At 35.9% G+C, this 15,759-nt stretch overlaps 1 protein-coding gene across 1 annotated transcript in view; it reads left to right on the forward strand.

Moving 5' to 3' along the window:
• Nucleotides 1–962: 962 nt before the first annotated feature.
• The window catches only part of KIF18A (kinesin family member 18A), a 42,382-nt gene continuing 27,585 nt past the window's right edge, over nt 963–15,759 (forward strand). Inside the window, exons 1-8 of the mRNA XM_009702006.1 lie at nt 963–1,290; nt 1,967–2,124; nt 3,233–3,337; nt 4,381–4,491; nt 9,893–10,090; nt 11,334–11,510; nt 12,395–12,469; nt 12,753–12,862. Of these exons, the coding sequence (XP_009700308.1) occupies nt 963–1,290; nt 1,967–2,124; nt 3,233–3,337; nt 4,381–4,491; nt 9,893–10,090; nt 11,334–11,510; nt 12,395–12,469; nt 12,753–12,862 (1,262 nt within the window). The remainder of the gene's footprint in view (nt 1,291–1,966; nt 2,125–3,232; nt 3,338–4,380; nt 4,492–9,892; nt 10,091–11,333; nt 11,511–12,394; nt 12,470–12,752; nt 12,863–15,759) is intronic.

Genomic DNA, 15,759 nt, shown 5'->3' on the forward strand with positions numbered 1-15,759 from the left:
GGGCCGGGGCGGTGAGGTGAGGGGGGGGCCGGTCGGCCAAACTTTGGGGGGTCGGGCCCTTCCGTTGTAGCCTCGGTCGTGCCGTGGGGCTGAGCTTGGCAGCTGGGCCCTGGGGTAGAGGTATCTGCGGTGAGGTGAGGAGTGCCCCGAGAGGGCCGGGTGAGGCTGGGCCGCGCCCCCACCCCCCCTTGCCTGCCTCTGAGTGTTTCCTCCGCCTTACGGCCTTTCTCCCTGGCCGTGTCTCGGCTACAAAGACTGAGAGAGGGCAAGCTCGCCCTAAGGCTGAAAAAGTGTCACTGGGAGACTTTCTCGTGAAGGTTGCTGTCTGCTGTTAGCAGTGAACGGCCCTCAGTTATCAGCGAGCGTGGCCCATTAAAAGGAAATTCTGGTTTGACATCTATGCAATGTGTTTCTGTATCCCATGCAAATTATGTTAACGTGACTCCCGCTTTAAGTGTCTCTTTAAACCTACGTGCAATGTGACTAAACCAATAACCCAGAGAAAGCAGATAGGCGGCTACTCTGTGTTTTGCAGAAGGACAAGAAAACCTCTCGCTTTGGTCTGTGGAAACCTGGTACCTTGTCTGCAACCTTGCTCTGAAATAAAGGAAAGCCAGTAGATGATTTAGGAGTTTAAATTGTTGAAATAAGCTTACGAATTTCCTAGGGAAATGCTACTTAGTCTCCTTAAAGCAATACTGAATTAGGTCACCTTTTTAGGCCAGTTACAGTGCTTTCCAAGGTTGTGCTATCATTGTAGCAGTCCAGAGGTCTAACTAATAAAGGATGGGCAGATCCAGCACAGGTGCAAAATATTAGTCCTGATTAAAAGTGTGAACTATTTGAAAGGTTATATTCGAAATATAAGGCCTTTCACTTTTTTTTTTGTCAATTGCAGAAAAGATTCAGCTACTTTATCTGAAAGAGTCTTGGAAGTGAAAAGAGACAGAAGGGACATTGTTATGTCTGCTGCTAAGGAAGAAGATGTCTGTAATCATGTGAAAGTAGTGGTCCGTGTCCGTCCAGAGTCTCAAAAGGAAAAAGATGGCAACTTTAGCAAGGTTGTTCATGTTGTTGACCAGCATATATTGGTTTTTGATCCAAAGGAGGAAGAAGTTAGCTTCTTTCATGGGAAGAGACTGATCCATAGGGATGTCAATAAAAGAAAAAAGAAAGATCTTAAATTTGTATTCGATACTGTTTTTGCTGAAAATTCATCTCAGTTGGAAGTTTTTGAGCATACTACCAAAAGTGTAATTGATGGCTTCTTAAATGGATATAACTGCACAGGTAACTTTGCTACTTATCTTCTTCAATTCAAAAACTTCAATAAATTTCTTTATGTTTTTCTACCGTTGTACCCGACTGCTGTAGGGACCTTAAAAGAGGCTGAGATATAAATAAAGCATTTTGGTTTAGTTTATAGATATGAGAGGCTGGCTTTTTAACCTATGGAAGTTAGGATAGCTCTATTGTGAATATGAGTTCATGTTAGGGTTATAATAGACTTCAGAATTTTATCCAAAATATGCACGCTTATGAGGGGAGTCCTCTGGAAAGAGTTATTCAACCAGAAGCAGTTGTGTCACTGTGTGGTAGCCTGCTTCATGAACTCTCTTTAAGAGCTTGTTTTTTTAATTGGCAAATGGATTGTGGTAAGGAAATTAAATACCTACCTGCAGTAAGCTGATGGCTTAGGGTTAAGAGAGTAAGCAAATAATATTTTCATGTACATTGCCAGTGAATTAATTTTGAACTGAAAATCCAAAAATAAATGTGATTTTGAAATGGCTTTCTGATTTACAGCTGTAAAAGGTAAAACCTAAGTAAGAAACTTGACCAGTTTATGAAACCAGCTGCACAGAGTGACAGAGGCATGTGAATGTCCATTTGACTTCTGTGTTCCTGATTAGCTGACTAATATAAGTACATCTTTTTGCTTTGTTGTTATTTTGTAAAAATTTAGTGCTTGCATATGGTGCAACAGGAGCTGGAAAGACTCATACAATGTTAGGTTCCCCTGAAGATCCTGGAGTGATGTATTTAACCATGATGGCACTTTATAATTGCATGGATCAAATAAAAGAAGATAAAATATGCAATGTTGCTGTCTCTTATTTAGAGGTAAGCAAGTTCCTGCATTTGGTATGTTGCTTTTAATAAGGCATATTTTAGTAAATAAAGACAAGCTAGTTTTGCCTTCCCTTGGCACTTTCAGGGACTTTACAAAATGTGTCCCTGATAAGAATGGAGCTGAATTGTGTTCCACAAATTTGGTGTTACCCATATTCAACTGTTACTATTTTACAGAAGGCTGCCTGAAAAGGACAATCTTTTCTAATATATTTACTAACATTCTAATGATTTCTGTCTTGTTGATCAGTTACATCCCTCTGAACATCTGTTGATGTGTACAAGAAAATATTTTTTTTCAGGGTGTTTTCATGACTTCATGTAAATGCCTATAAGCACTGTGAAATCACACAACAAAATGATATCTAATCCCTTTTCAATTATGTTTTTTAAAGGTTTCAGTTTATTTTATTTGTCTGAGGCACAGTATAACTACTTGAATTACAGCTGCTATGCCAATGGTTAGTTCTTTACAAGTACTCCTTTTGGTTTTTGTCACTTTCTCTTCTCTGCAACTTTTTTGCATCACAGTTCTGCTTTTACAAGTAGCTGTCTTGACACTGCTGTCAAGCAGTAGTAGTAAAATTGTCACCTTCTAGCCCCCTCAAAGTCTTAATGGAAGAATAGATAGTATTTGGAGGGAAGAAGGAGGAGGGGAAAGTTTGCTTTGCCATGTGCTATTTCAAGTGCTTCCACAGAATACCAAGGTATTTAAGAATTTTAACAAAAGTACATTTAAATTAAGAAATCTTGCTGAAGTATGGATTATGATGTGTAATAGAGGACAATAAATGCTTTGGATTTATGCTTCCTGCAAAAGCTTTTTGTAAAAAAAGTAAACTTTTTTTTAATAAAGAATAAAGATTGTTTACTATGAAAGAGTGACTCCCACTTCAATGGCTAAAAACATTTATGCAGATTGAATTAACTGAATATTTCAAGCTCAGTATAGGAAAGCTATTTGGCAAAAATTCTACAGAATTTTGTTACTTTGTCTTAAAGAAGTATTAAGAAAGACTGTGATGATTTCTGGTTAGGTTTAATCCTATCAAGTATGGTAGGATAGTTTTATTAAAAGATCTTAAATTCCCTTTCAAAGGTCTACAACGAACAGATCCGTGATCTGCTGGTAAACTCGGGACCTCTGGCTGTTCGTGAAGATACCCAGAAAGGGGTCGTAGTTCAAGGACTAACATTACATCAGGTATGTAAATAGATATTGAAATTTAGGAAGCTTCACAATGTGTTTGAGAAAATGGTGAAGTTCCCATTAATCCGTGAAAGTTGTATGCAAAGTGGTAATTTCCTAGCGGGCTTTTTTCTGACCGTAATCACCAATGCTTTAGTAACTTGCAAACTTGGTTAATTAATTACTCAAAAGCATGTTGTGGAAAAAACTGCTAATATTCTTGAATATAAATGGATAAAATCATTCAGTCCTTATTATCAAAAGAGTACCATTGGTTTGATGCACATCTTCAGGTTATGGAAGATTTGGTTTTAGGCTAAAACATCTTAGCATTTGTTAAAGAAATTCACTGCATTCAGTGCCATCATGGAGTGTTCTACACCTCTGTAATGTCCCAGGGTTTTTTGTTTTTAAATAACCATGTTTGAAAAGTTTCATGTTAAATTACTTTTCCAGGCCTGCATAGCAATTCTTTGGCAAAGTCAGTGACAGAACTTAGTTCTCCAATCTGCAAATCAATTCTTGTGAACCTATTTTCTTGCAGCCTTTTAGTGTATGTTACATGCTGTGTAGCTTCCAGCTTTTGTGTACATAGAATAATGATTCAACAGAAAACAGTGTTATTAGTTTGACTCGCTCCGTGAACACCATCCTTAGCGAAGCTTGGGTCTTGTGAGGAAAAAAATTAGTCTATCACTGTTTAATGCATTAGTACAATAAAAATTAAGTCAATCATTCTTAAATAAGACTTCTTCTAACTATGGAGAACCTTTGCAGATTTGTTTAAATTTTTAGTAAAAAAGTTTTCTGATTTAAATTTCTGCAGTTATTAAATGCTTGCTTTTCGTACCTTATTGATTTTTAACTGAGAATGTTTGTTTGAAGTGCCTCAATTCCAAACCAGGAAATTTCTCTTATTTCTAGGTAACTAAAATTTTAAGTTCCTTTATTTTTTTGAAGGTGAATGTTCACGTATTTTAGAATCAGAATAGAATCTTCTATAGTTGAAAAATAAGGAAAAAACCCAAATGCATTTATCTTGTACTCTACCCTTAAAGCCTAAATCAGCAGAGGAAATCCTTCAAATGTTGGATTATGGAAATAAAAATAGAACACAGCATCCCACAGATGTAAATGCCTCCTCTTCCCGCTCCCATGCTGTCTTTCAGGTAAGATGATATAGCAGATGTACAGTGGTCATTACTGTCAGTTTTAGTGTTTGTTTAAAGTTGAATACAGTTGAGCCTTTTTTTTTAAACTGTGTTGAACCTTAGTTTGGGTGAGAGGAGATTAAAAGTTTTCCAGTATACTCTTCGTGTTGACTTCTCATTCCTTGTAAGTATATAAAGGTTCATAGTGATTATATTTGAAAAAACTGATTTAATGAAAAGCTCTCTAGTTCCAATAGCTTGAACTAATATTCCTTAGAAGAAATATCTTTTCTGTGAGACTGTAATTTTGAGCTTTGAATATACTTCCATATTGTAATCTTGTAAACTGGAAGTTGTTGGGGTTTTTTTTGATGCTTTCTGGTTTCATTATGTTGCTCAGCATTTTTCTAGGAAAAATATTCTACAGAATGCAGTTATACATCTGACTATAAAATGAGAATCGCAAATAGTACTTTCTCATCCTGCTTATTTTGGTTAATGTTGATTTTTACACTAAAGTGATTTCTTAATGTTCTGGTACGTACCAAGTTTTAGAACAACTAAAGCAGTATATATTCTCTGAAAATATCTCCATCCACATAGTTGCATCATCAAAATGAAATACTGATTTTTAGTTTCCACAGATCAAAGTTTTGCATGTGTTGTACAAATCTGCTAAACTTAACACTTCTCCGAAGATTATTGCTGTTTGCTAACCTCCATGTTATCCTTCTGATTCCCTTTAAGTACAACCTGTGATATTTTTTAAAAATAATATTTAAAAATTAGTCTTGTTAGCTAAAACTTCTCTTTCTGTTTGTTAGTGCGTACTGCAAAGCACATTATCTTAAATTATTTATATGTTGCCATTGTGGGTTGCAAAATATTAAAATAAATTTGAATTCTGGTCCTTTCATTACAGCTAATAAACTGTTTAACTGTTAGGCGGTTCTTAACCATATCTGCAGACTTAGGCAATGCTTAATAACTGTAGCCGAAAGTTTGTATTTTGACATAAATGATGGCAATGCAAGTAGCTGTAAAGTTAGCACTCCAGAGCTCTACTGTCAATAGTAATGAGAAAAGAGGTTAATAACAGAGTGTAAATGTGTTAAATACTTCTAAAATATGTAATGGACCAAAAGTCATTCCCACTCTAAAAGCTTCTATGTTTTCTTACATGCCTTAAACTTTTGTTTGAAATTGCCCTTCCTGCTTTTAATTTCCTCTGAGGTCTTGCCCATGGTTGTACATTTAAGGCAAAGACTTCTTACCAAATTGTTCAGTTTGAGAGCTGCACTGTCGTGTACACGTGCTGCCTTTAATAAGGCACAAACTACAGTGCCACAGTCTGAGATCAGAGAGTGAACTGCTGATCTCTGTTTCTTTACTTGCTGGGCTGGAGTGTCTTACCTCCTTCACCTTTACTCAGGAAGAAGCTCTGGATCATATTATCTGGCAGGCTTTGCATTCTCGGTTCATTTCTAAAAGTGGCAAGCAATTAAATAAATTAGGTAGATGTTGCAGACTCATAGTATCTTTAAGAAGACAAATGATTCTGTGAACAGGGATGCTGGAGAGTTTATCTTCTCCAGCCTACATTCTGTATTTATTCTGGCAAATTGATCTTACTGAAGATGTGTCTACTTGTTAACAAAAGTTGCATATTCACCAAATAAACTATGCTGACAAAATTAGGATATTTTCTCTGTATTTTACCACAATTTTGTTTTGAATGTATGACCAAAAAAATTGATTGGTATACTTAATCAGATTTACACTTTTTTAAAATTCATCATTTCAAACTATTTCCAGCGTACAGACAGCAAAAGTGAACCAAATATGAATGCTTGCAGGTGAGAGGATTGTTTACTTTCTGGCAACATAAGTAAAAACATAATGAGAACAAAGATCCTCTCAGGAACAGCATATATATAATTTCTGTGTATGTGTATATAAAAATATATATATTTAGGATGCAGTTTGTTTGCAATGCACTGAATGAAAACTGTCATGCTCAGTGGTTTTGTAAATGCTTTTCATGTTAAGTTCTAAAATGAACAAGCTTTGGGGGTTTTTTCATGTGTGTATTATATGCATACTGTAAACTAGTGTGATGGGTGAGAAAGTAAAAATAACAATTCTTTGAATGTTTAGCAAATACTGTTACAGGAAGCATCTGACTTTAAAAAGCAAAAAGTATATACTTTTGCAGCTCGTGTACTAAGCCCTGAATGATTTTTCTCTGAGATCATTATTGTTGATAATAGAATTCTTAACACTGCTCAAACTGGTGTGAACATTTTTGTCTTTGAGTTTGAGATAACTGACACAGTAATTTCCGGATTAATCTCTCTGTACTCGCTCTTTGTTTTTCTGTGTCCCCATAGCAGTAGTGGCCAGCAAAGTAGCCTTGATTGTGTGAAATACACTGGCTGTCTCTTAACCAGTCTCCTTACGCAGCTGCAGTCAGTTAAATGGCATTCTTGATTGAGCTTGATATTCATGGACAAATGTCTGGGTGTTAGAACTTTTTCATGAGAGAAAAAACCTTTCAATGTAAAGACTAGGCATTGCCATGTCATGGCTTGAAGCATGTTCTGCTATGTACTCAGCATTTAGTCCCAGCACACAGTTCATTCACAAAAACAGTCAGGCTGATTCAAGAATTACTGTAGTTAGCAAAAACTTTCTCTGGTGTTCGTTGCAATATGCCTAATCCAGTTAACTCTTGTAATGAGATAATCCCGAATGTTTGTTGCATTTGTCTTTTGAGATGGTCTAGCTGTCAATCAAGATACTTAGTTGCTTTCACTTAACTGTTGTTTTCTAAGTGTGCAAATTATTGGTAAAAGTCATGATTTGTTTTGTTACACAATTGTATCTTGAATGTGTGATTTATATAAATATCTACTGATATCGTGTGTTCTCAAAGATAGACTAGCACAGTCTTTGAATAATAGCGCATTTAAGAGTGAATGGGTTTTAAACCTTTGTCACAGAAGTGACTATGCTTGAGAGGAGGGGAGGATTATGTCATTTATAATCCTGTAAATAAATGCTTAATAGAAATGCTGCATCTGCATGTAGCACTTTAAAGGAATATTACTATTGCTAACTAGATTGGTCCAGTGAATGCAACTGCAAGTTTAACAGATTTTAATTAATGGGTACTGGTTTAATGTAAGCAAATTCACAACCATACAGTTTTTTTTAAAGTGGATTCTTAGATACTCTATCTGCTTGATGCTCTGTAAGAAATGATTACAAACTAGTCAATTAGTACTACAAGTAATCACTTATGTCCACTTCTCATCTGTTTCCACAAATCTGTGACATTCTGCAAAACATGTCTTACCTGCTTATCCTTTATTGCCTCTTTGGTTCCATAGATACAAATTGAGACATCTCTACTGGTCTCTTGATTCCTCTTCCTTTTTAAATTTTCTGTAATTTTAAGAGTTGCTCTTGTTTGTAGAGAACACTTATCTTTTATACTGGCTTTGGTTTTTGTGGTTAACTTTATTGGACCAGGATGTTTTCTGGAACTGACTCAGAAAGTAGTAAAAGTCTTGGCCCAGGACATTCTGAGATGATTTTAGAGATGGAAGTTTTGCTTTACTGTACTATCTGTCTTAGGTTTGAAATCTCTATCTAGGTCAGGCAATTACTGCATCTGAAAGTAAAATCCCAGTTGCCACACAGTTCTATTGAAAGTATTCTGCTGACAGACAAAGAAATAGAAAAGGTTCTGCTTTGGGGCATTTCCTGTATCTTTTGAATTTTTATAAAAGCTTGAGTTGAGCCAAACACAGTTTGGCTGTTACTCCACATTTTCCTACTTCACTAATGATAGTTATTGTGTTCTGGTAGAGTGCTACCAGCCTGAGATAGCTACTTTACCAAGGTAAGTACAGGGAAGTGGCGCTTTTTTTTTTTTATTTTGTACTAGAAATAGTACAACAGAACTTGCTTGCATTGTTTGATATCGAAATATGTCTCTTTAGTATAAACATACCTTTTGTGGCAAGTCAAAAGAATTTTATTCACTCCCAATACTTGTAAATTTTTTTTTCTCTTACAAATTGCTGTGAAGACTTCATTTCTCATTGCCAAAGCTTAAAGCTACAGAACTGGTGAGATATTGTCTTTATTAATCAGTCACCTTATATGTATGGCAGCTGTTTCCCAATTCACTGTCTAAAAGTGCGTTGATGTAAGTGTCAGTAACCATTAGACTTACAAATAGCAAGCCACTTAACACAAAAGAAGGGGAAATTTTTAAAGAATCCTGAAAAAGTAAAAGCCATCTAACTGTAATTCTTCTTACTGACTGTATAATCACGCTCTGCCTACTTCCTCATAAATCTGAGGAAAGATTACCTTCACTAGCAGAAGAAAGGAAAAGCATTTAGTTCCTTGTATATTTCCTGTACCATGAAAATTTCAGGAAAAAAAGGATGAGGGGTCACAACTGGCATCAGGGGTCACAACTTTCCAAAAGAACCTGGAGTAGTATGTGATTTCACAGTAGTAAATGAGTGTTGTTCCTCTATTCATGGTAGTTACAGTTAAGTGTAAATCACTGAAAGTTCAGCCTTTTTCCTGGTTTATCTCTGAATATATCTTTATGGCATAGTCTTAAAGGTGCCTTTAAAAAATGAACACCTTTTTCAGTTTAAAGTCCAATAGTCTGGTATACATCTTGAGTGCAGAAGAATCAAGAGCTATTTTAGCTATGAAATTCATTTGAAGCTTGCCAGTCTTTGCCACTGTGGTAAGCCCTGGCCACAGCATCATAATCCTCTGCAACAGGATGGACCAAAGAATGCAAAGGGCAAAGGCAAGAGAAAGAGGGAATTATCTTGTGGTTCACTTAAGTGAAGGGAGTGGGGGGGAAGGAACCAGTTGCCACAGGCAGACTGATGCCCAGCCAGTCCTCAAGCAAGGGCTACTTTGGAGAAACCTGTGGTCAGTTGGGGTCACCTGTCCACTTGCAACCTCTTGCCCACCACCTTGACACCATACAACTGCTGTTCAGCAAAAGCTAAACAGTAGTGTCTTATCAGCACTGTTTGGATTCCAAATCGGAGAGCACCATACAGACTGCTATGCAGAAAACTAACTCCACCCCAGCCAAACCCATTGTGACCACACTCTGCCTTTTTTTTCCACCTACTAATACCTGAAGCAGGTGAGTTTAAGAGGTAAGTGTCAGAAAGGCGTGCAGTGTTTTCCATTAGACCAAACTGCCTCTTGGTGTTAGATATGTACTGAAAGGTTTAACTTGGATTCCAAGAAGGATTCCAATAAGAATTTCTGCAAACAGTTGTTACACTGCAAAATTAAATTACTGCTTAGAGTAATAACAAACTGGTTAGTGATTACTTTTTAATTATTTTCTTTTTTTTTATTATAGATTTATCTAAGGCAGCAAGACAAAACAGCTAGTATTAATCAAAATGTTCGCATCGCCAAAATGTCTCTCATTGACCTGGCAGGATCTGAACGTGCCAGTGCAACAAATGCCAAGGGGGCTCGTTTTAGAGAAGGAACAAATATTAACCGCTCCCTGCTAGCTCTTGGAAATGTCATTAATGCCTTGGCAGATCCAAAGGTATGTGCTGCTTTTTAAAACATGATAAGCTCTCATTGAGTAGTGCGATTTATGTTGTTGATGCTTCTCACATTATCATTTTCCTTTAAGTTTGCCACCATCGTCTCTGTGATAGCTGAAGGACAGTCCCAATGGGAAAGAGTTCTCAAAAATAGTGTGCAGCTAATCAAAGATGAATGTTCCTGCTTTTCTTGCTACCTTTTTCAAAATCAAGCATATGTAGAGAAGTTTACATGAGTAAATAAACAGCCTTATGAAGGCAAAGATTTTTTCCATAGGTTTATGCCCTTTAATCTTTGTGGAGGAAGCTTTTATAGGAGAAAACAACACCTACCCAAAGTTGTTCTTTTGTGCTCTTACATACAACCACACACACATCCCGCACCACCCCCACCCCCTGCTTGAACTAGTGAATTAGTCTCCTGATCTGACTCACCAGCTCAAGGGAAGGAGTGGGGACAGTTGTGTGGGAGAATGAATGACAAAAACCCCTGAACTTTTGCCAGAGTCAAGTCCATTGGCTACGGCTACACCCTTTTTGTTGTTCTGGTAAGCTATCAATTTCCCCCTTCAAATATGCCAGGGGAAAATGATCAGAGCTTTTATTACCTTTCCTGGTGCCACACATTCTCATCACCATCTTGTTGGAGTGGGAGGCAGAATTTAAAATCTGTACCATGGACATAAGTAAGATTCTTCATGTTGACTTCTTTGGTGTGGGACTGGGGTCCTAGTGACCTAACTTTGTACCATGAGATGAAGATTCTATAGATGTGAATAAAAAAAAGCTTTACAAAGCAGACTTCAGGTTGCCTGTAAAGGTTGTGGGATCTCCATCCTTGGAGATACTCAAAAGCCAACATTGCTATCTACTCTGATGCACATACTTTGAGCAGAGAGATTGGACTAGATAGATCTTGAGAGGTCCTTCCCAACCTCGATTATTCTGTGAACTGAAAGTACTTTAATGTAGTCTACCTTTTCTGTTAGTTGCCCACATCACAAAAATAGTTGTTACTGGACATAAGAAAGTAACTTGGCTAATACATGTGTTACAAAGGTATTAAACAGTTCCAAGAGATTTAAAACCATGTGAGATGTATGTGTAACCGAGAGAAGTTACTTATGTCAAAGAAAAGTTCCAAGGTGGTTTGTCATGTTGAAATTCTAAGCAGACAATTAGGCAAGTGAATATTTGAAGTACAGTTGACTAATCCATAAAAATGTGTGTAACTCTTTCTAGAGCAAGAAACAGCACATTCCTTATCGAAACAGCAAGCTTACTCGTTTATTGAAAGATTCTCTTGGAGGAAATTGCCGAACAATAATGATAGCTACTGTTAGTCCATCTTCTATGTTCTATGATGATACATATAATACCCTGAAGTATGCAAACCGAGCAAAGGATATCAAGTCTTCTGTGAGTATTTATCGATCTTTGTCAAAGTATAATAATATAGTATTAAGAGAAGGAAAGTTATTTCTTTTAGAAGATTATAATTTCCTTCACTTTTGTGTCAAAATTTTGTTCAGTTACCTCTTCGTTCTTAGAGTCAACTCTTCATCGTCTGACTGATAGATGTAGTAGATACTAGTCCTGGCCTAAAAACAACATAGCTTCATTAATGGAATTATGCTGCCAGTTTGAAAGAGTTTGTTTTGTGAGCATCAAATTTAGAAATAATCCTCAGCTGGTAGAATTCACAGCCAGTTTCAGTATCTTACTATTACTTTCTCTGAGAACTGTAAAGCATATTAAAGAAATGTCTCAGCAGTTGTACAAGAGCCAGTCCAGGTTTGTTACAGGTAGAATTCAGCTGGAGCCAAGAAGCTCAGAGAGATTATACCGGTAAATGAAAAGCTACTGGAGTGTCCTGTCTTCTGCTCTCTATTCTGATTTTTTTTTTTTTTTAATAATCCTTTGTATTGCAGCTCCTAATTTCGTTTATGTAATATGGGGTTGACTGTAGTTTCCATTTGTTGCATACTTAAAGATAGTTTTTCTAATAAAATGCACAAGATACGTATTAAATAGTAAACCTAGTCTGAATAAATGCAAAATGTGCTTGCACGTATAAATTTAATTATTTTTTTATTGTTCTGTTGAGGGAAATGACATCGATATGCCATAGATGACTGCAAAACCTGAGAGTCATATTTTTGTTGTGCAAGTCAGGTTTTTATTCATCTCATTCATAATATAGTGCAAGTGTAATTATGTACTACTTATACACAGTGTATTTATTATGCACAAAAATGTGAAGGAGCCTTCTTAAATTCTGACTTGTTTCTTTTCTTTAACAGTTAAAGAGCAATGTTGTTAGTTTGGACAGTCACATAAGCCAGTATGTTAAAATTTGCAATGAACAAAAGAAAGAGGTATGTAAAAAAACCTATTGTTAGAAATTTGAAAGATTAATTTTTGTAACTTTAAATACAAGAAAATGTTTATGGGATTGAACCTGTAAGTCAATACTGTCCTAATTCTCTCATGTAGTATTTTGAAGCAAGAAAGATGTTTTGTCTTCTAAGAGGAATATCACCTGTAAAGCTTTTCAAGATGTAAGAACAGAATGATAGGTTTAAAAAAAAAAAAAACAAACAAAAAAAAAAAAAACCAAAAAAACTATGTTCTCACTAAAAGGTACCTTTTTGCTTTTAGATCCTAATGTTGAAAGAGAAACTGAGAGAATATGAGGAAAAGCAAGCAAGCATTCCTGAAAATCACAATGCTGCAGTGCTTTCAAACAACCAGCAAGTGGAAATACAAAGGTAAATTAATCACTCTACGATCTTGCTTCAAAACTAGAGTTTGTATAACTTGTAAAAGCATTTGTAAAACAAACTTACTCTTTTCAATCTTGATTTCCTCATTTTTAACATTACTTTACTTAGACTAGATGTGGCTTTGCTTAACTCACCACTTCTTTTCAGAACAACTTTGTGGTGGATTTAAAATGAAACAAATATCACGTACTTGAGGAAGTATCCTGATGCTAACTTTCTAGGCAAATTATTCCATAAAACACTGCAAGATAAAAATGTACTGTCAGCTTCTTAAAGATCACATAACTTACTATGACATCAAAATTTAGATCAGTGGTGAAGGTCTTGCATCTATAGTTACTGTCTTATGAAGGTTTTCAAAATGCTTATGTACTGGAGTTTCTTAAAGCTTATCAGTAGCTTCATTATTGTAATGAAGTTATTTCATGGGAAAATCGGGTATTTTTGTCTCAAGACTACCAATGTTATTCTGTATTAATCTGTGGATGAAATTCTAACTTTAATAACATGAAAGATTTTAGGACAAGTGTTCTCCATGGAGGTTCCAGAGCTCTGTAGGGCTGAGAAGTACTTTTCTACTACCAAAAAGCTAGAGATGTCAGAGAAAAATAACAAGCATCTTTAATCTTGGTTGTTTGAAGTACCATATTGTAATATAGGTTTTCAGAAAAATTAAAATCAAACCTAAATTTTATAAATTTCTTATCCAGTTTTAAGCCAATATTTAGCAAAATTGGTATGAATCTATTTTAAGTCACCTTGACTTTTTAGATCTGATTTCTATTGTTATTCTTGTGTTATTAGAAGGATCCTCATGTGAAAGCACTATCTTTCAAAAACTGAGTGCGTGTGTGTATACATATATATGTATACATACATATGTAAGCACACATATGCAGTGGCAGATAAAAATGAAATGGTGATTGTGAAAGGTTTGGTAGTAAAAATATTCAGTGAAAATCTGTATTTGTGGGAGGTACAGAGCTGGGATAAGGTCATTCACTGAGGTGTTATCAGGAAGAACACTGAAAAATTGGCGGAAGTTTAGTGGTGAAAAATAACTGCCAACCAGACAACCAACTAAAAATTCATCAAATAAAAATAAAGTAAGAAAAGCAAACAAAACAACTAAATAGCCAAACAGCTGGTCTGTATGTGGGCTGAACAATAACCTAACAATAGAAATAGAATGATAAATGTAACAAAATAGAGTAGTGTTATATTTGAGTGTTGTGTAATAAAGAAATACAATACACTTAAGAATGGGGGGAAAAATTGAACGTAATAGCAACAAAAGCTTCCTGATAGATCTGTCTATGGAGCAGTCTTACTTGGAGGATGATGGAAGTCCGTCTCACAGGAGTTTTAAGACTAGACAGAATCCTTTAATAACAGAAAAAAATCCTTTTTTCTGACCGGAAGCTTATCTTCATAACCCAAAAAATTTGAAAATGTCTTACAAGTAAGAGAAAGTTACTATAGTGTTAAAGTTATATTCTAGACTTTTAAAATCAAGATGGTATGTTTTGGGGAGAGATGGTAGAACAAGACTCTTTTTAATAACTGTAAGCACACATTGCCAAATAGAACTTAACTGTCTCTTGCATTATACAAAAATTCCAGAACTATGCTCTACATTCCAATAGTTTTTTCTCCTCACAGTCCAGTTTAGTTGTTTTAGTAATCTGGCAGGAGGCGTGGTTGGAAATGGCACATGTACATTTCAGGAAGGAGGATGTGAATGCTAGTTTTCTGCAAAGATCCTTAACAGGTCATTTTTGGGTAGACAGAAAGTAGTTTGCAGAAATGAGAGCAGCTACTGCTGGCGGATACTACTTCAGTAGTATTTTTCCTGCAAGGTTTGAGAGGCAAGAACTTGAAATTCTTTTTTCCACAAAGAGTTTAATTTATCTTTGTAGTTTCCTTACTTTCTATTGCTTTTATATTTCTTGGTCTCCCTCTCTTCTTGGTGATGTTCCTGTCTGTCTTTTCTGATGTGACAGTCTCTTGTGAGAGCACACAAAAAGTAACAAATTAAGACATTTGATGTATTAATTTGTTGCAGAAGTCAATCTATTCCATAAGAAGGTTAGGTTTTGGTGTGAAAGTCTGTCTGGCTATGTCTCTGCATATCTCATTGCATATTTCTGAAAACTATTCACCTAGATTTATTCAGTTAACTTTTTTTAATTGGCCCTTTGAATGTGGTATTTTTTAACGTGGAAAACCTTCTGAGATGAAAGTAAAAACCCATTCAAAGCAAAATGCTCTCTAACTGAGCTTCATTTTACTGTCATTCCAGAGGTTTCAACAGGTCTCCCATTCAGTTTGTTTAAATTTAATTTTCAATAGAAGTGTAGGTTTCTAAGTCATGTTGATAGTTCTAACAGTTTTCTTGCATATTTTTGCACTGTAAGTCTTTAAGATTAATTTAATTTCCTGTGATTTACCCTTTGTTTCATTCTATGTGTATGGGAGGAATCAAAGGCAAGGTCTCTAAAATGTCTTCTCAAAATGCTGGACATATTCTATGCCAAGATTTGTTGGTGAGAGAATGTTTGGGTTTTAATGGTCTTAGAATATCCATAGACACACATGTAAGCCTATCGCATTCCCTTTAGATATCAACAATGAAGTGGATGTTTCATCCTCTTCTTCCTCATGAGGATCCTGTCTGATGGTGTGGGTGATGAGTTGATTTTCCCCACGTTCATTTACAGGTTTTGAAGGTATTCTGCTGTCTTCTCCCTTCTGTTTGGGACAGGGTAGAGAACCTTATCCACTATCTTGTGTTTCAGTCTAACTACCTATGGCTTTTGCTTTGCTGTTACCTGGAGGAGACTCACTGATTACACCACTTGCTTCTTCAAACCCAAAGGTCA

Source organism: Cariama cristata, unplaced genomic scaffold (genome assembly GCF_000690535.1).
Source record: "Cariama cristata isolate BGI_N322 unplaced genomic scaffold, ASM69053v1 scaffold9226, whole genome shotgun sequence".
Taxonomy (NCBI): Eukaryota; Metazoa; Chordata; class Aves; order Cariamiformes; family Cariamidae; genus Cariama; species Cariama cristata.